This window comes from Erithacus rubecula, assembly GCF_903797595.1.
Source record: "Erithacus rubecula genome assembly, contig: SUPER_Z_unloc_2, whole genome shotgun sequence".
Lineage (NCBI taxonomy): Eukaryota > Metazoa > Chordata > Aves > Passeriformes > Muscicapidae > Erithacus > Erithacus rubecula.
In genome coordinates, this window is record NW_027635860.1 from 10124259 (window position 1) to 10149261 (window position 25003).

Consider the following 25003-nt stretch of genomic DNA (forward strand, 5'->3'; position numbering starts at 1 on the left):
CTGATTGGTTAGAATTATCTACTTTGTAGAGAAACTCGTACTTTAAAATGGTCTGAGTTAGCTGTTTCATAATCCTGCTCATGGAAGTGTATTCACTTCAGAGTTTGAGTGTCAAAATGTGGAATGAGTACTCAGCTCAAATACTACAGGAGGAGTGTTGAGCCATCTCAAACTGATAGAAGGTGTTTTGCAAATACATTTTGACCAGTATTATGCTGGTCTCTTAACATTTTCATTAGTTATCAGGAGTGATAAGTCTGTGTGGATGGAGAGAGAACAAAATACAAGCAAACACTAAAAGTAAATAAGATATAAATAAACCAAAAAAATACTCCAAATACTAGAATAAATTAACAATTCAAAGTGTGGAAAGTTAAATCCTCTGGAAAAGATTGATTAATAAGAAAATAGAAGAATCCGATATTATGTGACAAAATGTGAAACAAAATTCACTTTAAAGGAGAAAGGAGCCTCCTGCGACTCAGTTCTCTTTAAATCTTAGAATAATTTTGCCAAAGAACTTTGAGGGAGTTCTGCTGTCTGAGACAATTATCAAAGGAACTCTTCTGCATTGGTAAAGAATAGAATGTCTGCTCCTTACTATTTGATACTCCTGTTTAACAAAATTAATGCCATATATTTTACCTCAACATCTTTTTTTTCCCCATTTTTTTCTAATTTGACTGCTAGATTTGTTCCAGGACAAGACACAACACATTCTGTTTTTGAAGCCTATGATGTACAATTAAAGGATATCATGCCTAATTTTCTCTTTGATCTTAATTAATCTGTATAATTTTTCCAGACTATAAGCCTACTCCTGTTGATTTCCTCTGTGTACAGGGCTGTTAATGTACTTTTTTACAGGTTAATGGTTCAAATGCATTATTATTTTTTCATTAAAAAATGGGAGTATTCCTGCCTTCAGGAACATTATTTCTAAGCTTTGAGTCAAACATTTCAGTTTAAACATTCAAGCCCTGTCTCAATCTGTTTTTTCCCCTAGTGCACAGAACAACCATGCATAATTAACAACAAAAACTTAATAAGTGGATTTAGCCTTGGGCAGAGGCTAGTTCAGCATCTACTATGTTCTTTTTAAAAAATACCCTGTAACTATGTATCTGAGTATTTTTCTCAGTCTTTAGCAAAGTGACATGATGTGTTTAATTTGAACTTTGTAGTAAAGCAGTGAAAGAAGTGTTACAGTGCATCTGAAGTAACTTTGCAGCCAATGCATGTAGATCAGCAGCCAGCAGCTGAAAAACACTAAATGGAATAGCTGACATCCTTCTGGAGAGGAACTACAAATGGGGGACATGGTTCAGTAGTAGTGGCAATGATCAGTTCTAGAGTTTGATTCAAAATACTTTTTAAATAGGTAGGCCCTGCTAAGAGTTATAAAAGAGGTGCTGATACCTAAATGTGTAGGTATCAAAAATCAATCAAAATCAAGAATTTTGGAAGTGTTTATTGTACCCAAAGGAAATGTTTGACATGAGTGTGAAGTGGAAATTCTGCAGTATCATTGCATAGAAGCAGTAACAGCTCGAAAACCTCTCAGAATACTCCAAATGTCTTTTCCATTTTCCTATCTTCTGGGGGTGTTTTTCTGTATTATTCTGTCTCTGATTACATGGGTTGGTACTCCATAGAAGCTTTTTAACTTAGTGGTACCAGTGACTTGACTTATTGTCCTATAATAAGTGGTAAGAAACTGAAAAAGACAAAAGTACTTCTCTTGTAGATGAAATAACAATATCTTTTGCTGTAGTTTTAATGTAATGTTTGTTAAGTAGGTTTCTGGATATATTCTTCATCTATATTCAAAACCTAGATTTTCTATATGACTTAATTTTTCATATGCTGTTAAAGATGTGTAGGGAGATAAGACAGCATCATTCAATAACTTTTTTCATTTGGTAATGCAGCTTTAAAGCCTTCACCTTCAAAGAAACGGTGCAATTCTATCACAGCCCTAAAGGCAGCATCACAAGAAATAGTGTCTGCAGTTAGCCAGGAATGGAAGGATGAAAAGCACGGCATTCTTGCTGAAGGACAAAGTTATGCCAGCCTTGATGAAGAAGGTATTGTCAACCTAAATGATGCTTTTAAAAATTCTGTATAAGCTCTAGAAGTTCTGTAACTAGAATACCACCAGTATGGCTGATCTCTCAAAATCAGAGTCAGGTTATTCTTATGGAGAGAGTAGTTATGTGGTTAAATGGACCTTCAGGAGCAAGACAAAGTCAGAATCAAAGTTTGTAATATGATGTTAAACTTTCAGATTTCAGGACATCCTTAAAAAAACATATTCAGCCCAAGTAGTAAATTAAGACCAGAGCCAATGTTATCCTTTTCACTGACCTCTAAACAAGTGTGTCACATGAAGTGTTTTGAAGCTGTTCATTCTTCCTAGGATCTTTTGGGATACAACTTTGCCCCTTTCACAACTTGCCTGCAGCCATGATGAAAGCAAAACCAATTACTTAATCCAATCTGATAAGTAAGCCCTTGTAGTATGAGAATAGTCCCAGGACTGAGAAGAATTCATAACTCATGCCTCTGCTTAATATTTGACCTTGGGGTTAGTCTGTATTCTGCTGAATATACTTGTTAGCAGCTGAAATTCATTCTATAATACAAAAAGTTGTGTGTATGGGCATATGAATACTACCATCTCATCAATTCAAATATTAGGAAACTTCAAGGAGATGATGAGGGCACTATGAGACTCGATATATTTACCTGAAGTTTCCTGGGCTCAATTTACAATGAAATTTGTTAGCATTGTTCTTTATTTCTGCATGTGCAGCACTAGGTTCACACCACCGGCCGGATCTAGTGCCAAGCACTCCATCTCTTTTTGAAGCAGCTTCCTTGGCAACCACACTTTCTTCTTCTTCCCTGAATGTGGATGAGCACTGTCAATGTGATCAATCTACACTCTATTCTAGCAGGTAAAGACAATATATGTTAGAGGATTCCCCACTGTTCTGCTAGAAGTTTAACGTTGTGCTCAACAAAAGGGGGCTCTGCAAATTAAGAAGCAGAAGGGGCAAGTGTCTCTGTAACTCAGTTTTTAACCTTCCCAGTGAAGGAGGGAGTGCCCAAAGCCTGCAGGATATCATGTATTTGTTTGTAATTATAAGCATTGTAATTGGGGATCATGAAATAGAAAGCATAAACATAGCAAAAAATGTTATATGAATTTTTCTTCATGTTCCAAAATTAAATTGAATATCTAAACTTTGCTTGGGCCTTAGTCTACCATAAAACAAAATACATTAAGGTGAGGGTAGAAAGTACTTCTTTTAACTTGGATATTGCCTAAAACAGCTGCAGAAAATGATGGTATGCTAGGAAAAGGAAAAATTGTACTTTATTCTGAATGTACAGTGCTGAATGGTCTCCTTTAAATTCTTCTATAACAACCATTTTTTGAAGTAAATTTCTATGAAACTTCATCCATAGGTGTGATTAGAGCCTGTCTGATTTTAATCCAGGAAGTATAAAAACAGTGATGTCTTAAGTTGTGCACATGATAGAGCTAGGCTGAATGTGATTTGAGTTGTTTGAATATATTTCAGCTGTGTCTGTCCCATACCATGGTTAAGCCAGTAAGTACTACTGGGAGGTCATCTCTGTATGCTCCCTTGTACATCTGAAGGGTGCTGTGTTATGTCACCTTGCCTGCTTGCAGACCTCTTTACTGTGTATTGAGCTATTTCTGTGCCTGTTTTCATCAAGAAGGGTAGCCACTCAAACATCTTGAATATTGTTTGGAATAACTCAGAGCCCTGAGCTGCTCAATGTGTAAATTTGACAAATGCACTAATGTGCCAAAACATAGTTCTTTCCTGTAAACTGCATGTTGCCCAAAAAATAAAGTTATTTTAAAAGCAATTTTGAGGCAGTAGGATTTTACCTCCTGTTAAATATTTGACAACTGTATTTACATAAAAAGTACAACTACTTGCAGCATTACTTGATGAAAGTGATATAAGTCCAAGTGCTGAGTTCTGCATTTTGTCCACAATAACCCCCTGGGCTGGGGTTGGTGTGGCTGGACAGTGGGACAGAGAAGGACCTGGGGGTTCTGGCCAACAATAGCAATTGAACCTGAGCCAGCAGTGTGCCCTGGTGGCCAAGGAGGCCAATGAACCCTGGCCTGTATCAGGGATAGTGTGGCCAGCAGGAGCAGGGAGGTCATTCTTCCCCTGTACTCAGCACTGGTGAGGTCACACCTTGAGTGCTGTGTCCAGTTCTGTCCCCTCAGTTTAGGAAGGACATTGAGACCCTTGAGTGGGTCCAGAGGAGGGAAGGAGGCTGGTGAGGGGCTGGAACACAAACCCTGTGAGGAACAGCTGAGGGAGCTGGGGGTGTTTAGCCTGGAGAGAAGGAGACTCAGGGGTGACCCTATCACTCTCTTCAACTCACTGAAAGGTGGCTGTAGGCAGGTGAGGGCTGGATTCTTTTACCAGGCAACAACTGACAGAATGAGATGACACAGTCTTAAGCAGTGCCAAGGGAAATATAGGTTGGATATTAGGAAAAAGTTTTTTATGGAAAGAGTGATAAAGTATTGGAATGATCTGCCTGGGGAGGTGGTGGAGTCACCATCCCTGGATGTGTTTTAAAATAAAAAGATTGGATGTAGCACTCTGTGCCATGGTTTAGTTGAGGTGTTGGGCTTGGTTTGACTCGATGATCTTAAGGGTCTCTTTCAACCTTGTGATTCTGTGTGTGATTTTGTGTGTGATATTTACAGCTTTGGACTTCCATTAAGTTGAAATAAATCTCACTGATCTGGCATCTTCCATATGTCTGATGGTTTGCTATAAAAATTTGAATTAGGCATGTTTTGTAGTGTAATGAAGATGAAGTTTTAATTGCAGAACAAAAATGTTTCTACACAAACTTTAGGAAATAAAACTACTGATGAATACGCATTAGTAGAAATGGAGGTCACTCACTTTAACTTGTGTCAAATTATCTATAGAACTTCAATATTCATGATCTTTCACAAAGCTTTTTATTTGATAGAAATAAAGGTTACAGAGTACTGGAAAGTTTTGTTTGCTTTAAGCATCAAATAAAACTACACAATTGCTTTGTATCAGTCTGGAAAAGAGAATGGTAGAATTGTCTGAATGAAGAGTTCAGATTTAAAACATTCAAATTATGTGATGTAGGACTCATCATTTTACCAGTTCTCTCTGATAAACAGAAAGCTTGGAGCAGTCTTTGAAACAAAGCCTTAATTAAAGATTTCTTTACAAATGTGAATCTGCTTTCAATCTTTAAATACGTAATTGGCTATGACATTCTGTTTTGTTATTTAAAGAATTGCAGATTGGCAGCTTCTTCATCAGCTTTTTCCTTGTCTATCAAAGTAACATTGCACAAAGTAGAGAGTTTGCTTGTAACCTGTCAGAAATTTCTGGCTTAAGGTAATAAAGGAGGAGTGTCCTGTGTGCGTAGTAATAACGTGATACTTGTTCAGCATCTTGACTCCTACTAATGAGCAGTATGTGCCCATACCACTTAGAAAAAAGAATTAAACAGAGAACGGTAATACTTTTGCATACCTTGAAGCACACTCTGTATTTTCTGTTTGGGTTAGGTTTTTTCTTCAAAATTATCCTCTGTTTCTGTTATCCAGTCTTCCCCAAGAGAATGTTATTATGTTATCCCATCTTCCCCAAGAAGAGGCAAATGGCTTATAACATAAGAAAGGCGATCAGCACCATCTCTCCTTGAGAGTGCTCAGCATTTGTGATAGAGAGGGAGAAACTTCTCCTGCTGAGGTTAAACAGACAGAGGTGACCTGCTGAGGTGCAGCAAGCTCCTGAAGCTGGCTTGGTACAGATTAGAACTAGCATAACTAATTAGTAGAAAATGCAAAGCTTTTGGAGACTTGTGATTAAAGTGATGAAAAAGAGACTGAGCAGCAGTCATAAACATACAGCTTATTAGGAGTGTTTTTCCAGGCTGCAAGCTTATTATTTTCACCAAGTTATTACTCGGTTGTTGAAAAAGTAGAGGAAACCCCAGGTGCTATCCAGACAGCATGAAGAGGAATTAGTACAAATGAAAGAGCGGAGGAGAGGGGGAAATGGCTGTATTTTTCAGTGCAAAAAGCACTGGACCTAGAAAACAGAAGGAAAAAGAAAAAAACCCCAATCATGGCATATGCTATTCAATAAATGTAGGCTTTCTTGTTTGTCAGAAGACAGCTGGTTTCTTTTCCATGAAGCTGTTTCTCAGTCAAGTGGTTTTGACATAAGCAGTGTCAAGTTTCCTTTAGTAAAATAACAGACTTGACAATTTATTGCTTATATAAAAAATTTCCAATATTCTCCATTCCTCAAGTAGGTTTATATTTGTTGCAGAGATATTTTAGTATCTAAAGGAGCTGTTTTCCACTCTTCTTTGAGAGGGTTTATTTGTTTTATCTTAGGAAATTTAATACTTACATATTATACTAGGGATTGTTTTTACAGAAGTGATAATAGATTTTTTTCCCCCTTCCAGGAAAATCTTTCCTATTAAGTACTGACAAATTAAATTGAAGATGACAAATCTGAATGAGATCTAAGCACTATGATTCTTGTCTTGTCACATGATAGTGCTTTTAGAATTGTGAAGAGCTGAAGGAGATCAATGAGGCTTCCGGAAATGTTTGAAACTTGCTTTAAAATACTTCAAAACGTTTCAAACTGTAGATGTTTTGAAATTCATGTTTTAAGGATTTCAAGAATACAGAAAATCTTTTTTCAATGATTTTTCAGCAGGTCTCATGGGACGCTCCAGTCCCAAACCCAAACAAAATCCCATGGTGCATAAAGGGGTGCTTCACCTCTCTTTTTAGAGAGATGCCAATATACTGTGAGCTGTATAAGGAGGACTTTTGTATTCTTCTGATACACCTGAGCCTAAGGGAAAAAATCTATATGAAATCTAATTCTTCTTTCTCTTTATGCATTCTCAGCCTCTTTTCTGTAAGATGTATATGTAGTCTGGACTTCTGCCTTCTCTTTCTTCTTCCTTCTCATCTGTATTATTTTCCAATTTTTTGTTGTTTGTGTTGCTGTTTCTCAGTGGAGACCACTTGAAATTTTGGAAGGCTTTGAGGGATTGTGGGTTTTTTCTCTAATACAGTAAAGCTTCCTGAAGCATCCAGATTTTGAAATGCTGTTCTGCTGTTTTTTCCAGTGACAGGGATTTACAAATACTGGCTTTTCTCTTGTAAGGAATATTAAGCACCCCTTTTGCCAGTGGGTGTTCTACGTAAACAAACTTTTGTGTTAAGTTTCAGTGTTCTATCTGTCCACACACTACGGTTTGCTTTTGAAGCTTAAACAACTTTATTTGAATCTGATTCAAAGTGGATTAAATTCACATATGCTTCTTGATAATAAGCAGTTGGGTGAAAGAAAAAGAATGCTTAAATGCTATGAACAGATGCACTGAGACACTGGGGGTATCCCCATGGGAAAGAAAATTTGACCATGATTGAAGTAACATGTAATTGTGGCTTAAAATAAAACAAAGCTTTCCCAGTTCTCTAATGATGGAATTATTTTTGCTTCTTTTTTTCTTTTCCTAATTAAAAACCAAGATAAAATAGAATTTTTTAGTCAGAGGAGGGCAACAGTATAGTTGCTCCTTGTGGCTGGTCATTACTGAATAAGAGAAAGTAAAAGTGTTTTGTTATTTTTGGCTTGGTTTTTCTTTTTCAGCCTAAGAATTAATGATGAGAACTCAGTGCACTGTAGAAACTGTATTAAAACTCTGTTCCTCTGACTTGTTCTTTCTGAAGCACTGTGGAGGGGGATTTCACTTGTTATCTCCTGTGCCATCCCGATATGTCTTTGCCTTACCAGTCTCATTAAAAGCAATCTGCATTAAAACTGTCAATAATTGCAGTTATGGTGATGCTATTGAAGAAATTTGAACTTCAGTTACCAACTGCTGATAGCATGTATAACACTGTTAAGAGATTTATTACAAGATTTTTGTTTTCATTCTTTTACACTGTTCAATAGAAGTCAAGTTACACATATGAGAATCATGCTACGTCAGTGGGACCTGGGTCATCCTACTGCAAGATAAATAGTCTTGCTTTTGAAAAAAATGTCCAGTGCATTATATGATAAAAGGAACATTGTAATGTGGTGAATGTAAAGCTCTGTTGCAGTATGACATTGATTCATTATTTTGTTGAGCATTAGAATCTCAACTTTACATGCTAGTTTCTGCATGTTGAACTTTGCATGCTAGTTTTGCCCTTTCTGAAGTTCTATCCCATCTGAAATAGACTTAAAATAGTGCAAAGGGAGGGGAAAATTAATCATATCTGGATTGACAGCTGTAACCATGTTTCCATACCAAGTTATAATTCAGAATTTTTGTTTTTCACCTTAGAAATAGAAATGTTTTTCACCTGCAAATAGATAAGAACTTCTAAAATATGCCTCTGCTCAACTGACAGTTAAGTTTTCAAGGCAGCTGGGAGCCTAATTTCTGGCAGGTAGTCAACACATACAGTAGGGGACATCTGATTCCATTAAAACAGCTTTGAGAGTTTCAGCTTTGTTGACCAGCTGTGTTACAAAATGAGGTTTCTGTGGAATTGCATTTGCAATTTTGCTTTATTTCTTTAAGGCAGAGAAGAAGAAATCAGTCAACGAATAAAGTAATAGAGTGCATCTGCTCTGTAAACATCACTTTCTTGCACAGGAGTACTAATTAAAATACACTTTTGTTCTCCCACTTTGCCTTCTGAACTTAGGGCTGTTAGTGATTTGTGTCTGCATGGAAAAGTCCAATGCTACTAATGTTACGATGTGCTTAATTGCTTACTCTTTTTTTCCATTTTTGGAATTATAAAATGCTGCCAAAAATTACACCATGTGTAATGTGGAAGTAATGTATCTTGAAATTAATGAAATTTTGTGACATTTACTGTGACATAATTTCATTCATTAAATAAATATTGAAGTTCAGGAATAGCATTAATTTCTGATAAAATTTTAGATGAATAAGCTGAGGTTTCTGTGCAATTAGTCAGATACGAGCTTCCAGTTATCTAGCCATTGTCAGCATATCTATATTTGTTTTTTCCAAATATTTGAAGATTTTTATGTTTAATAGAGAAAGTTTTAAATTTTCATTTATGACTGATCTTTGCAACTTGGCCTTTTGGTTGATTGTACTCTCCCTTCTCTTTGCAGTAAAGGGTTACCTTCAAGTTCAACATTCACTTTGGGAGATAGTGCCATCTTTTTGACTTCAGAACAGAGCACATTGGAAATGGAAAATGATAATGCTTCGGTTTTGGATGTCTACTTAGTAAGTTGTCAGATTGTTTCTGATGGGCTTTTTCACCTGTAATTGCTTTGACTCAGGTTCAGTAAGTGACTAGAATACCTACTTAACTTCAAAATCCAGAGGTTTATTGAAGTGTTTTCTGTATGAAACATGCATAAGTTTGCATAGGTATGATTTGCCAAAGCAAATCCTTCAAGAATTTATATGCCTATTATCTGTTGCATTAATAATGAAGTATGCCAAAGCATTCTTTAGTTTTTCTCTAATGGTAGGTGTTTTCTGTTGGAGGGAAAAAGCCAAAACCCCAAAACAACAATAACAGCAAAATCTTTCCTTTTCATGTAGCATACTTCACAATGTAGAAATTAAATTGTCTCAGATTGAAAAGTCCTGTGTTTATGTCACTGATTTTGAAGCCACTAGAGCTCAGTTGAAGTACATTAATGGCCCCTTTCCTGCTTTGAAGGGTCGTCCAGTTGTGATGGCTGATTAAAAATGTATCTTTTCTTTGCTGTTTCAGTTCCTAGTGAGTAATTTCACTTACTACTGAAAGATAAGGTCATGTCTATCTTTTTTTTTTTGTCTTCATATCACATGTGTTTCAAAAGTTTTCTAGATACCCACAGTTCACATTCCACAGACACAAAGGCAGTAGGCACTCAATTCAAGTTTCAGTTGAGTGAGTTTTGTGCATCTCATTTTTTTTAGGCTGTTCTGAAATTGTCAGTGTAGATGCAGGAGGCAGGTATGTTAAGCTTAGCATTTTTTTCCCAAAGGCATATTTTCATAAATCATGAACAATTCTAACATTATTCTAGTAATATTTCCCTTTGACTCTCATGGCAAGAATTGTACCAGAGACAAAGAATCAAAAGAGGGAAGTTTGTTCATGTTTCTAATAAATGTTTTGCATGGTTGTCATCTTTCTAGAAAGAAGTTATTGCATTCTTAACTTCTCTTATCCCTAGAGTTACCTGATCTTTGTCTTAAGAAATCCATACTATCTTAGAATCATAAAACAGCTCAGGTTGATGGGGCCTCAAGAGATCATCCAATCCAACTTTTTGTGGAAAAGGGAGCCTGCATAAGATTATCTAACAACCTTTTCCATAGCAGCTTAAAAACCTCCAGCAATGAGAACTCTGCCACATCCCTGCAGAAGTTGTTCCAGTGACTGATTATCTGTCCAGAAAAAAAAATTCTTTGTGAAACATGTGAAACATGTTTGTATGTGATCTTACATCAAGATGAAATATGTTTGTCACATTCTTCTTTTCTGTAGGCTGTGCCAGTGATGGTTTTTTTCCTTCCTATTAGCCAGCAAAGCTTGAGAATGTATAGTGCAGTTAATAGCTATAAATTTAATAGTCCAGCACACTTAGGGAAGTTGTTGTCTGTCCTGCCTCCACTGACACAAGACAGTGGCCAATTAGATATAGAATTGACTTAGTTAATTGTGACCTCAAAGTAGCCCATTAAATCAATCTACTCCTGTAGGACTTGTGTTAATTTCACTCATTGCTAGTACAATGTGGACCTGAAACATCTGTTCAACAAAAAGGGACTCAGAAATCCTGAAATGTTTTGAAGTGGACAAACAACTAATCACACACAACCTAACTTTGCTAGCAGATTAGTTGATTAATGAATTATGCTTTTAACTAAATAACTTTAGAGGAGAATTCAGAGCAGTGACACCTGAATGCTCATAAGCAAAGTATGGATGAGCATGTAGGTGCTCTAGAGTAGAGGGGAGTGCTTCAGGATACTTTGCAAAGGAAGAATCCTAAGTCCAACCACCTCAAATATGTGCATACTAAACCATGAATTCCAAATAAGAAGAGGAACTGCAGATTCATGCCTAGTTTGGGAGTTACGATATGAAATGAGTCACAGAAACTTGGTGGGAAGACTCACATGACTGGAAGATCACAATAGATGTTCTACAAATGCTTTTGCAAAGATAGGAAAAGGAGGTAGAGCTGTACTTCACAAAAACAAAATCTGGGTGTATGAAGGTAACCTATAAAGACCAAAAAATGTCTATCACATGGTCATCACAAAGGAGGATTTTTTTATGTGGATGTTTGTAGCCATTAAGGCAGGATCATGAGGCTGACAAAAACTTACTTTGGCTCTTCAAGTAAGTATTAAGCCAAAAGAACCTGGTCATCACGGGTGACATCGTCTACCCAGGCATTTGTTGGGAGAACAGTACAGCAATGCACAAGTTGTCCATGAGATTCTTGGAATACATGAGGACTTGCATCCTGCTAAATGTGATGGTCATTTTGACTAGCAACAATGCATTACAAGATTTACTGCTGACAAACTGAAAAGACAACTTCAAATGATAGCCTTGGGTGCAGCAATCACAACAACGGTGTGGGTTTAAGATCCTGCTGAATATACCAAAGACCAGTATTAGGAAAAAGGCTCTGGATTGTAGATAAGATGGCTTTGGTATAATCAGAGCCCAAATGTGAGTGATTTAACAGGAAGTGTGTTGTGAAAGCAAAGCAGCATGGGAGTGCTAAGAGTTTTCGAATAATATCCTGCTGGAAGCAAAATAACAGTTTGCTGCCTACAAAATGAAAAGAAGAAGACAACAAGTGACTACCTAGGCTTAACAATGAGGTTTTGAGTGTTGTAAAAAGCAAAAAGGGAGCATACCCTCTACAGAAGAGTGATCAGGTATCCACTGGGGATTACAAGACCCTTGCTAGGGCATGTGGAGTTCACACATGAAGTTCAAGGTTCAGCTGGAACTGGAAATGGCCAAAGATAACAAGAAGAAATGATCAGATACAGATCAGATACAAAAGCAGTTGTACTAGTTTGAAAGCAAACCAGTGGGGAATCCCAAATCAGAAATTTAATTTAAAAGGAAAATGAAAATAAATGCAATATTACAGAAACATTGACAGAGTCAGAATGCAACCTGATACCTTGTTGGTCAGCGTGTTGGTAGTATCCTGATTAAATGGTGGCTGCAGTCTTCTTGAAGTCGTAGATGTAGTTCTGTTGAAGTAGATTCTGTAGAAGAGTCTGATCTTCCTCTGAAGGTCCAGTGGTGGTCATGGAGCTCTTGTCCTGTAGGAATCCAATGGATAAAGCTGCTTGTGGTGTTCCAAACCTCAGATTATATCCAGATAGGAATGCTTGTTTCTTCCCCCTGGGCAGAGCATCTCACAGTGGGATGATGTAATTTTTGAGTCATGCCCTGAGACCTGATGGCCAATTAACAGAAGATATGCCCCACAGAAGGGAGTTATAAGGGATGAGTCATGGAAGAGCTGAAGAGCACACCCCCACCTGTTTTTTCTATGTAGTAGAATACATCTTACTTTGTAACATAAGACAGCAGTTAAGCAAAAACTCAGGGAAGACACAGGCCCATTACTAGACTGGGCAGGGGAAAAGGTTACAGACAATTCTGGCACTACAGAGGTTCTCAATAACTTCTTTCCTCCCTCCTCACCAGTATGGCCAGACCATAGCTCCCAGGATCAAGTAGCTACAACCAGTGGTGGCCTACAAGTGCTCAACCACATAAATGCAAGTCCAGGAGGGAATATACCCCAGGATGTCAGCAGAAGTAGCTGATATTGTTGCAGGGACGCAGCCTTATTATTTTTGAAAATTCATGAAGATCAGGGGGCATCTTTGATGACTGGAAGAGGGAAGATCTCACACCTGTCTATAAGAATGGCCCAAAAGAGGACAAAGGACTCCTTTCCTGGGAAAGTAGCAGAACAAGTCTCCTAGGAACTATTACCAACCAAATGAAGCAAGTGACTGGGAAAATCTAGCACAGGTTTATCACTGATCACCTTTCTAAAATGAATTACCATCTTCAGTCAATATGGAGAAAGCAGTGGATGTTGCTTGCCTGAACTTTAGTAAAGCATTTGACTTGTGTCATGTCTCCCACAGCTTCCTCCTAGACAAATGTTAAATACAGACTGGGTGGGGGTGATCTGTGATATGGGCAGGAATCATCTCCTGGGTGATCAATGTGTTTTACTGAGGCTGGCAGCCTGTCACAGGCAAGGCCCCCCGGTGATCAGTACTGAGCTCCGCATTTTAACATCTCCATGAATGATCTGGATGATGGGACCAAAAGCACCCTCACCACATTTGCTGTGTCACTAAACTGGGTATTGAGGGACACACTGGCAGGGAGAGCCACCTAGGAGACAGGGCCACAAGAGCTGTGTGAAGTTCAACCAAGGGAAGTGCAGAGTCCTGCACCTGGGAGCACAAAAGCAAAGAGGCCAGCCAGGCTCAGAGCCATGAGCTGTGAAACAGCCTTTCCAAGAGGAGCCCGGGGATCCCAGCAGACGGTACACAGACACCAGGTCAGCAGTGCACTGCTGCAGCTACTGAGGCAAAGTGGATTCTGAGCTGCACTCGTGGGGGCACTGCTGACAGAGAGATGTGATCATCCCACTTCACCAACGCTTGTCAGACTGCACATGGAGTAGTGTGTCCAGTTCTGGCCCCCACAGTTCCAAAACAGATGTGGATAGTCTGAAGAGGAGCCAAAAGAGTGTCATAAGGATGGTCAAGGATGGGGAAAGGATTTGAGGAAAGACTGTAAAAATTAGGTTTCTTCTGTCCACAGAATTTTCAGGGTTAACACAGTTTGCCAAAACTTAAAGCATGACTACAAATAGTATTGAGACCCTCTTTTTCTCAAGGGGCAGTGGATACAAGTTGTAGTGGGGCAGGTTTCCTCTCTATGTAAGAAAGAATTGTTTTTACAATGAGAATGTTTGGAAGAGAATGACTTACAATGTGCATGATTTTATAATGATGAATGGATCACTGGAACAATGTCCAGGGATGTGGTAAAGTTCTCATGAGAGGAAGTTTGCAGCTGGACAGTGATGATCAATAATCTAACCCAGACTCTCTTTCCTGCAAAAGGTTGAATTAAATGGCCTCTTATGGTCCCTTCAGCCTGGGCTGATCTATGGTTCTTTTGGCCCGCTTTAAAAAGGGAAACCATTTCTTCTTGATAGCTTTTGAATTTAGTTTATAAAGCAACAGTCTTATTTAACAATAATACTGCTTAGCACTGTGAAGTAAGTTTGAAATCTGTAGGGTAGATGGTAGAATGGTCTGAAAAATCTAGTGACAGGCACAGGTAACAGCTTTTGTTAAGCTGTCTATATGAGTTGCATGTGTGATAATCATGTCTTTAGTTAGTGTTCACCTTGTAGAACATTCATTACTATTATATCTTGGAGAATGCAGTAAGTATGTATAGTATATGTAAGTATATTCCACTGAGGAGTATCAACAGAAGAATAATTAAAGCCCAACTTTGGATGTCATACAAATACCCAGTGTTTATTCCCCTGAGCAAAGGTCTGGAAGAATAAATAGGTTTTAAATGGAGAGAATCATAGATGCTTTTTGGAACTAGCAGCACCCTTTCTCTGCTTACTGAAGAAAAACAAATTCAAAAGTCAATAATCAAGGAAATGGCACACACCTGAACCATCTGGGTATGCCACAGCTGACAGCTTCAAGGAAATTGGATACCATAGCTAAGCACATTACCTCTTAAGCAAACTCATATTGAGAAGTTACTTATCCCTGCCTTCTTTCATGTCTCACACCCTGTATTGATGCCTACTTAACTGTTGAGATGGTTATGGAAGTGAGCTGTAACTTAATCACATATACCCTGTATGCATCCTGAGGTATTTGTGGAAGAAACAGGAATAGGATGCTGTTCCGTCTACTGATCTGTTACTGCCTGTGCCCTGCAATGTCTTTCATTGGACCTGGAATCAACAATTAGCCTGTGGCTGGCAAAACCTGATGATACTAAAGTATAAGCATGGAGCAGAAGGAAATTCTGCTTTTATAGAAGGATGATTAAATGCACATTAGAAGAAAAAGATGCATATTTTTGAGAACACTAGGAGTTATTCTAATGTACATCTCAAAAATAAAGCAAATCAATGTAATCTGCATTAGCTGATCTGACCTTCAGTTGGAAAGATTATAAGATGTACTTTTAAAAGGGTAAAATGCAAACAGGAAAAAGTAGTTTTAAATGGCATTCTCAGATTTTCCTTTAACCCTGTGATTAATAATATTTGTGCTTCTACCACAAGGCAAGCTGCTGTAGTCTTACCCACTATATATTTTAATGAAAAATACCTTAATTTGCTTAATTTTGGGCACCATTAATCCTTTGATGTCTTTGCCTTCTGCTTTGAAATGCTAAAATGCTAAACCTTTTGCACAAACTTTAGTCCACTAGTAAATTAAGAACTATGATTTTTCAATCCCATGTATGGAAAAAAAATTGTCATAAAACGGCATTGTATTATTCTACTATAAAGAGCAACTTTAAAATGGCATTTTCTAAATAGTTTTGAGTGGAAATTCCAATAGTCAAGTAAGATGAGGTGGAACAGAGGTTGTAAAAAACCCACTTCTTACAGGTATTGGGTTTGAGGTGTTAGATTAAAGGAACTCCATGCAAACTCACACTGTGCTGCTGATATCAAAACTGAGAATGTACCTGGTAACAGCAAGAATTTTTGTTTCAGGACAGAAATAGAGATACATCTTGGGATCACAACTGAATGCTGGTCTAGGCCTATAATTTCTTAATTCTGAAAAAAGACCAAGTTCAAACTAGCATTTTGTTCACCTGCTACTCTGAGAAGCACTGTTAGGTGCATTCTCAAATCAAGTTTACTTCTAAGTTATATTGGTGTATTTTCCTAAAAACCTTTTAACCCAGATAATAGCTTAAGAAATCTAGCTTTTATGACTAGCATCATCTGCAATGAGCAGTAGGTATAAGACAATCTAAATGATTTCCAATTATTCTAGTAACATAGTTACAACACTGATTAATTAATACAACTCTTTTTAATTATCAGTTAAATAGAAGGAATAAATAATAAATAAAATTAATAATAATAAATAATAAACTATAGAAGGAGATATAGAAAAAACTTCTAAATTTGAAATGTTTCTCTGCATAACTTGAAGCATTAAAGGCTTCTTGCATTTATGATTATGTAACACAATGATAGATCAGAGAGTTTGAAACAAATGATTGTGTCTGAGATAAACAGGTTTCTTGGATATAAGCCAGAAACAGAGAAGGTAACACACTCCCATTTAACACTTTAATGTAGAAATCCACAAAACAAGGTTTTCTTCTTCCTCGTCTGTGAATAAATTTGATCTTTTTAAAATTCCCTTGCAGCTCTATATATTGGTTTCAGTTCAGTTCAGTTGTCAGCAAATGCTGTTGAACACAACAGTGTCTCAACATTCTATGGAATTTAATTAGTGAAGGATATAAGTCCAGTCTTACAAAAGTTCTTAACAGTGATCTATGATCAAAAAGTGCAACCGGTCCTGAAGGTCTTAGCCCAGGATCACTATGGAATGCCTTAAAAGTGGAAATTCCACTTAAAAAGTAAGGAATAACTTAAAAGTCACCTTACTGTTCTGCAGCTAAGTCTCAAATTGTTTGAGTTTTCTGTAGGTAAAAAAGCAACGTGTGCTATTATAAACTATCCTACTGTGTTTTCTTAGCCTTGCCATGAAATTATTTATAAAGATAGCTGACACATACTGTATTACAATATCAGTAAAATCAGAGTAGTCAGGCTTAGATAATTAATTTATTTACTTCAAGTAGGTTTGATTTCCCTCACACTTCCAGCAGAAAAAGAGCATGCATGTAAATAGCAGTGAAAAGCTTTCAAATTTGTTCCATTGTGATGCTATATATGTTAAGTCATCTGCTGGTGAATGTAGGATTTAAATAAATATATGTCTTGTCTATAGGATCTTAAATAAACATATGTCCTGTCTACAGGATTTCATTAATGAATTATTTTTTCCTTACAGAATACTTCTGTATATTTAGCTACAATGCAAAATTCTTGGGTAGTACAGATGTTTTCACATGGAAATACAGCATTGCCTCCCATTGTTAAAGGAAAGGCTAATAAATTTTATATATAATTTAGATATCACTGCTACTGAAGATATGGAGTTATAAGAGCTTCAGTAAAGTAAAATAATGGAAAAACTGTAGTGATAAGCAAGTCCAGTGGTTAGATACTGGTTAGTATAGCTGTGATTTGTGTCAGATGAATGGCATAGATTTTAATATTTTACTGTTACATTTAAAATTGCTTAATGGTGTGGTTTATTTCCAAATAAAAATTTTATTATAGGATTTTGAAGTCTTAGATTAATTTTATATTTCAAATCTGCTGTAGATGCAGAGGTAAGCAGATTTACAAATATTGGTCTGTAAAATAAATGTGTAGAAACTGTCAAAACTTCCTGACTCTTCTTACTCTTCAGTACTCCTTTTCTTCTGTACTCTCTCCCATAATTTCAATTAAATTCTAATAATAGAGTAGTTTTCTTCAGGGTGCTGTTGTGGAATAGTAACAAGTGCAGCTGACATTAAAGCAATTCCCAGATAGAATATGTGTAAAATAAGCTAGAAGTTACGCAGTCACACTGCACAGCATACCTCAAATTTTGATGTTTCTCTTTTTATGGAAACTTCAGTTTCTCTGCCTCACCATTTCCTCTGAAGATACTGGTGGAAAAACACAGTAGACTGAACCTGAATTATGGGATTATGAGAAAGAAATTAAGATGTTCTCACTTACAAGTATCCTTCCTTTCCCCTGAGAGCATAATAATCTTTAAAATGTTATGAGCGCATGGTAGAGCCAATCAAGCACTCCCCTCAAAGCAGAAATTGTTTAAGGCTGAAAGGGGCAAACCAACTTGTTTAATGCAGTATGGTTAACTGCTCCTTTCCTCCCTTGTTATCAGTATTTTCCCTGTATCCATCCATGCATGATCCCAAAAAGGAGAGACAAGAAAGAGGCCTGTGTGTCCCATAAAACTGAAACCTGGTCAGAGATGGAAAACAAACAAGCACTTGAATGTAGTTTGGCAGAGGTGTTCTTGCAGAAGAAACATTATGTAAGAAGGAACATTTTAGTCACCCTTTCATGAAAATCAGAACAGGAATTAGATGCTTTATTAGATTAAAAAGTACCAATTCAGACCACAAGCAATACGTTGCCTGAGGAAGTCAAGTGCTAAAATGCCAGCATGTATTATCACAGAACAACATGTTCTCATGCCTGGGGCTTTTAAAACACCATAAGAGGAAATCAATCAGCTCAAAAACAGATCCATGGAAAGAGAACTGGAGCACAAAAATGCTCCAAGAAAAAAAGCCTCAAGTAGGCAAATTCATTGTAGACACAGTATGAGACATCTCAGGCAGTGATTACAGGAGTGATTCCTGTTATGCCATTTGTGTATTATTTATTATTTTGGACCAAATTGCTACAGCCAAACTCAGTTTTTATTAAAAAAACCCCAAAACATAGTTTTCCTTATCTGTAATCAGTGTAACCCCAAAAGTTGTGTAGTGGATGCAATGCCTAGAGGATCATGTCCTTCACCTTGAAATAGATGGATTTCTTTCCAGAATAGTACTGGACTGTACCTGACATAAATATCAACATCTGAAAATCTAATCTTCTCAAAATGGCATTAGTACCATCAACAGTATTTCTGTGATTTACTCATGCAGTTAGTAGTTGCTACAAGTTACTGTAAGGTCTCTTTTCTTCAACTCTGTTATGCAACTTTTATTGGAATTTTTCACTGAAATGCTTTGGAAGGGTCAGAGGAAAGGGAACAAGAGCAAGAATTAGCTAGTTCATGGTTCCATTGCATAATTAGTGGAATACCAAAATCCAGCCTCAGCAATACTGATAGCAGCCTTAGTAAAAGCAGTAAGAAGTCTAGAGCTCAGAAGCTGTGCTGAGTGATGACTATATTTGTCAGAAATAGATCTGCAGTCATCCATGGCTGAGCTTTCAGACAGAAACAAGATGATGCTAATGAAAATTTTCATTCATTTGTCTTGTTTCATGTAACATTATTTTGCTTATTTGTACTAGCATTTTTCAACTTTTTTTTCCAAATTTATTCTAAAAAAAAATAATTACAAGTCTTCATTGGCGTTACATCACATTGATTTTAGAATACCACTTCCTTTAATTTTACTCACTTGTCCAACAATTTCACTTCACATATGAAATGGCTCTGTATTTTTTAAGTACTTTACTGCTTTAGCACATTCAGATGCTAATACATCAGTCAACTTCACTTGCCAGACCACAGCTCCAGCACCTGAGAAATTGGCACTGTGCTCAGTGATATCAGTGATTATGAACACCCTAACACTGGTGCACAATACAGTGGGAAGTTTGAAGTTTTCATAGAACAATATTGAAATATCGTTTCTTAAGGTTCAAGGGCTAGTGCTAGAAGTTACAACAAAAATAATGATTTAAATTTGTTGGTTACTTTTCTCCAAGATAAGCTTAAGAAATGCCTTCAGAGATTTTTTTGTTCATAATTAAGATTAGACTGTTGTCAGACTATTTAAAGGTTAGTTAAGTGCTTATATCAACAAGCACAATGTAAAGGTGACCTTAAAAACCTGTTAAATAAATGGAACCTTACAACTTTGAAATGTTTTTTAAAAAGGTTTTAGAGAAAGTTCATTACAGATCCCTTTGTTTTGATTTTGCATCTTGCTCCATTTTGGTTATATCAGCTGAGATGCATTCAATTTACTGAAATATATTCTTCAGCTGACAGTTTATCCTTAGTTTGAGTTGTCATAATAAGATGTTCAGTAAAGAACAGTTTATTTTCAATTCATCTCTAACTATAGGAATGCCAAGAAGTGATCAACTATTTCTATTACATGAGGGTAGTGTAGAAAACACTAATCCATTAAGATTATTAACAACTTTTTTTTTTTTTTTTTTTTTTTTTTTTTTTTTTTTTTTTTTTTTTGTGAAATGGAATGATTGCTACAACATTGACTAGAACATTAACTGTGCCTGAAAGTTTTTTGACAGGTATGATTTTTCATCTGGGGAAAGAGCACCATGTGGAAGCTGACAACAGTTACATTCATGACATATGAAGACTGACACATTTAAGTAGTAAATGCCAAAGTTCTGCAAGATAAAAATAAGCTGTTGTGAACTGCTGAGTGCTCTCAGATTGTTCTGTCTTCTCTGACATCCAGAGTGTTCAGCATTTTGCAGCAGCAAGTAGTTCTAGTTCGCATAATACAAGTGTACTGCAATGCCTGCAAAACCCATAGGGGTTAACTGTACAAGAAAAGAGACCCAATGTTTTTTATTAGGGGTCAAAGTCATAAGAGAATGACTGCCAAATTATACAGCTGTCTGTTTAGGGTAAGAAAGATGTTACCTGTTTATAATGCTGTAAGAAAACAAGTACATACAACTCTTAACTTGTCATTTCTGTATTTCCAGTAACAAAGAATACATTAAGAGTAAAACTAAGAGAAGTGACCATGGTTAATGAAGAGCACTTTCTTCACTCCTCATTCAAGAAGGAGGAATTTGCTGAGCCTAATAGACAAAGAGTAATAATCAACAGAACTAATGCTAAGAAGTGTCAGGATCTTTGAACCATAGAAAGGATCAGTGCACTTGACAAAAATGACATGAAACATTCCACACTCTTCTGTCATCTGCTGTTGCTTGCTCAACTGTGAAGAACTGTGTATTCAGGCTGCTTTCTACAATATTGCCAATCACCTTTTTTGCATTTTGAAGTGATATTTTCTTACCAGCTCTCTAGTGTTTCATTTGCATGCACTGTGTAACTATGCACAAGCAAAATGTATTACCTACTTCACCTATTTAAAAATAAACACAGTGGTGAATAAAATCAATTTCATTTTTTTACTCCCTCAGTTCTAATTGCTTAGGTCCACACTAGTGGAAATTGGAACTGATGTTTTACAAGGGTTAAGGCAAATCTCTGCACATACAGTATGAAAATGAGCCTCTAAAGATAATTTCTATTGGTAAAAAGGAGATAAAAGGAGATAAAAGGAGATAAAAGGAGATAAAAATGTTATTTATAACAAGGCCTTATGTTGTGTATATATATTGTCCTTGAAATATTTTTGATTTTGCTTTATTTCTTGTAAAAGAGAAATTCTATAATTTATTTAGAAAATACTACTGTAAACTATAGTTTTATTGATGAATAAAATATTTTATTCTAAAGTCTATCACTGCTGTCTTCCTACTGTTGATCTATACTGGACTTAATTGTTCTTGCATTTCTCTGCCTTCATGAGACAGTCTTAAGAGGCCTCTTGAGATATGAGAAACATGGCATCTGTCTTTACTACTGGTATAATGAAAAGGGGCATCTTGATATTAGGGCAGGGAAGACAAGTAACATACTCAACAGGCATTGTTTTATGAAACCATTTCAGGTTTTTTAGTATGGGCAATAATTTCAGTATAACTACAGAAACTTTTTTAGTTCCCTAATTTCCCAAGGAACAGGGAGATAATCCTAAATGCCAGTGATCATCAGTCCAAGATATCATGCTTTGATGCAGTGGTGTATTTAAAAATTTGTACAAGTGTCATTTAGAAAGCTGCCAAAGTTATTGGTAGTAACACGTCTTCTAGGAGTAAACGTATTAAACCTGCTAAATTGACAAAATCCAGAACTTCGTATTTTAAGTCCTAGAATTATCCTTTGTACCTGTATAGATGTTTTTTTTTTAAGGATTTGGTGTGATGGATTTTTTTGTTTTGGCTTGGTGGGGGATTGTGGTGGTGGGTTTTTTTTTATTTTACTTTGATATAATCCCATAATCCTGACAAGTAAAAAGAGTAATTCCTTAATTATGGACAATATAGAGAAATTTGAAGTGGTTTTGGGTGTTTTGCTTTCTAACTATGCAGAGTATAAGGCTTCACTTGGAGCCTCTATCTCATGATTACCACTTCTCTAGGCTTTAAAATTAGACTGCTTAATCTCAGCAAGGTAATTTTTCTGCAGCATTCCTCTGTGAACAGCAAAATCAGTCTGCATGTCCTGTTAGTAAAAACATTTTGTACATCTCTGTCAAGTGTCTGCTCCTTCATGGACAGTGTACAGGATATTTAAGATAGGTCTCTGTGCAAAGCAGATATTTGTCATTAGTATTATTTGGGGAAAAACCTGATTAACCTTCATAAAGAACACCCATGACAATTTTTCCCCAATTACCCAGTAACTATGGCATCTGAAACATTTGTTCTTAGGACGAACCCAAACGATTCACAACTTAACAATTCTGCCCAAAACCAGAATGTCTATACCAAATGATTCTGAGACATCTTTTGTGTACACTCCCTTGAACTCAGTCATTTCTAAATCAAAACAGTCATTTAACACATGAAAAAGGAAATCCTGTATGACTATGGAGCCTGCTGAGGAAACCTTCTGCAAAGCATGTGCACTTAAAAGGAGTTTTTGTGCATGTGTGTGTGGGGGTGTGGTTAATGATCAACAACTTGTAACCTATTTTGCTCTCTAGGGCATAAAATGGTATAAATTTTCAAATATCAGAGAGCACAGGGGTTTGTAGGAATGTACAAGTTTTGTGTTTTAAGTATTTTGGTTCTCTTCATCTTGCATTGGTGTTTCTCATTGGAAGCACTTCATGAAAATATAAAGACTTATAAATACAATTGTAGAGCTGATAAGGCAGGTCATGTCAAGTAAAAATAATATAGAGAAGGTACAATCAACTCCTGGGAGTCCTAAAGTATTGGTCTGTTTCTCCAGATCAAATTTGCCATGGGGAGCAAAGAAGAATTAGGTCACAAACATGGTCTATCTGGCCCTGCAAGATGCTCAAAATGAAAAAGCACAGGTTGATGCCATCTTAGAGAAAGGTATGGAATAATTCCAAAGTTTAGTTATCTGAACTTGGGACTTAGTCATATGGAATTAAGAAGTGAAATTCTGCCTTTCGTGGTAGTACCACCAAAGAGTTGCCCTCAGTTAATAAAAAATTTTAAAAAATCTTCCAAACGAACAAAACCCCAGCCAAACAAACAAACAAACAAACAAACAAACCCACATAGTGTCCTTGTACTACTACAATTCACTGATTTGAAAACACACATATCCCAGCATCTATTTTCTTGTTGACTTTGCTTAAACTTCAGTCAATTTATTTTCATATAACTCAATGGTATTTTCCCAACCCTTTCATTAGACAGTGACAGAAGAGCAATCAGTAGCACACTCCCCCTGTTCTTCATAGAAGCCATTTGCTGAAACATTTCCAGTGATGCATGCATTGGCCTAGAGCAAAAAAACTATCAGCTCTTTCCAGACTGAATGTGTGGGATTCACCGCTTCTGTAATGTCTATTTAGAGGAGGTGTTTGGCACTCAAAGAACAACCAGGCTTCTAAGTGGTGGCATCTTTAGTCTGCAAGAAATCCTGATCCATAGAGAAATTTAACAGGCAGAAACCCAGTCGCAGGCACAGACCCTGGACACAAACAGGGGCCCTTTACCCTTTGAAAAGAAACACACCCTCCCAGTTTCCTAATAAATTTTGGAGGAAGTGTTTGTGAGTCCACTTGTAACCAGGGTTCTCAGTGGTGGCATCTTTAATCTGGGGGAAATCCTGAACCATAGGGAAATTTAGCAGGCAGAAGCCAAATCTCTGTTCCAGAGCCTTGGACAAAAAACAGGGGCTGGTTTCACTGTACAATAAAGCTCACTTCATCACATTTGTAATGTCTATTTAGAGGTGGCTTTTTGCACTCAAAGAATAACCAGGACTCTAAGTAGTGGCGTCTATAGTTTGGAATCAATCCTGATCCATATGGAAATTTAACAGGCAGAAGCTCAGTCGCAGGCATAGGAACCTGGACAAAAAGGAGGGGCCTGTTTGTATGTAAAATAAAGCTCACTTCATCACTTTTGTAATGTCTATTTAGAGGAGGTGTTTGGCACTCAAAGAACAACCAGGCTTCTAAGTGGTGGCTTCTTTAGTCTGGGAGAAATCCTGAACCATAGGGAAATTTAACAGGCAGAAGTCAAATCTCTGTCCCAGGGCCTTGGACAAAGAACAGTGGCTGGTTTCACTGTACAATAAAGCTCACTTCATCACTTTTGTAATGTCTATTTAGAGGAGGCTTTTTGCACTCAAAGAACAACCAGGCTTCTGAGTGGTGGCATCTTTAGTCTGGAAGAAATCCTGATCCATAGGGAAATTTAACAGGGGGAAGCCCAGTCGCAGTCCCAGGGCCCTGGACACAAACTGAGTTTTATTTCTCAGTGAAATGAAGCTGAATTCACCACTTATGTAATTTCAATTTAGAGGAGGTGTTTGGCACTCAAAGCACAGCCAGACTTCTAAGTGGTGGCATTTTTAGTCTGGGAGAAAAGCAGTTCAATATTGAAATTTAGCAGGGAGAAGCCCAATCTCAATCCCAGGGCCCTGGACCCAAACTCAGGTTTATTTCTCAGTGAAATAAAGCTCAATTCACCAGTTTTGTAATATCTGTTTAGAGGAGGCTTTTGGTACTCAAAGAACAACCAGGCTTCTCACTGGTGGCATCTTTAGTCTGCAAGAAATCCCTATCCATAGAGAAATTTAACAGGCAGAAACCCAGTCACAGGCACAGGCCCTGGACACAAACAAAGCTTTATTTCCCAGTGAAATGAAGTTCAGTTCACCACTTCTGTAATGTCTATTTAGAGGAGGT

General features: G+C 37.0%; 1 protein-coding gene across 5 annotated transcripts in view; it reads left to right on the top strand.

The window, feature by feature from the left end:
• The window catches only part of PIP5K1B (phosphatidylinositol-4-phosphate 5-kinase type 1 beta), a gene marked incomplete at its 3' end in the record, with an annotated part of 99326 nt that extends 77824 nt beyond the window's left edge, over nucleotides 1-21502 (top strand). For 4 of the 5 annotated variants that reach the window (XM_079331212.1, XM_079331213.1, XM_079331211.1 and 1 more), the window contains 4 exons: nucleotides 1932-2087; nucleotides 2816-2960; nucleotides 9240-9357; nucleotides 20733-21502. In XM_079331212.1, coding sequence (XP_079187338.1) covers nucleotides 1932-2087; nucleotides 2816-2960; nucleotides 9240-9357; nucleotides 20733-20735 — 422 coding nt within the window. Of the gene's footprint in view, nucleotides 1-1931; nucleotides 2088-2815; nucleotides 2965-9239; nucleotides 9358-20732 lie in introns of those variants that run through there. The other variant, XM_079331214.1, reaches the window with a different exon arrangement.
• Between the last annotated feature and the right edge of the window lie 3501 nt (nucleotides 21503-25003).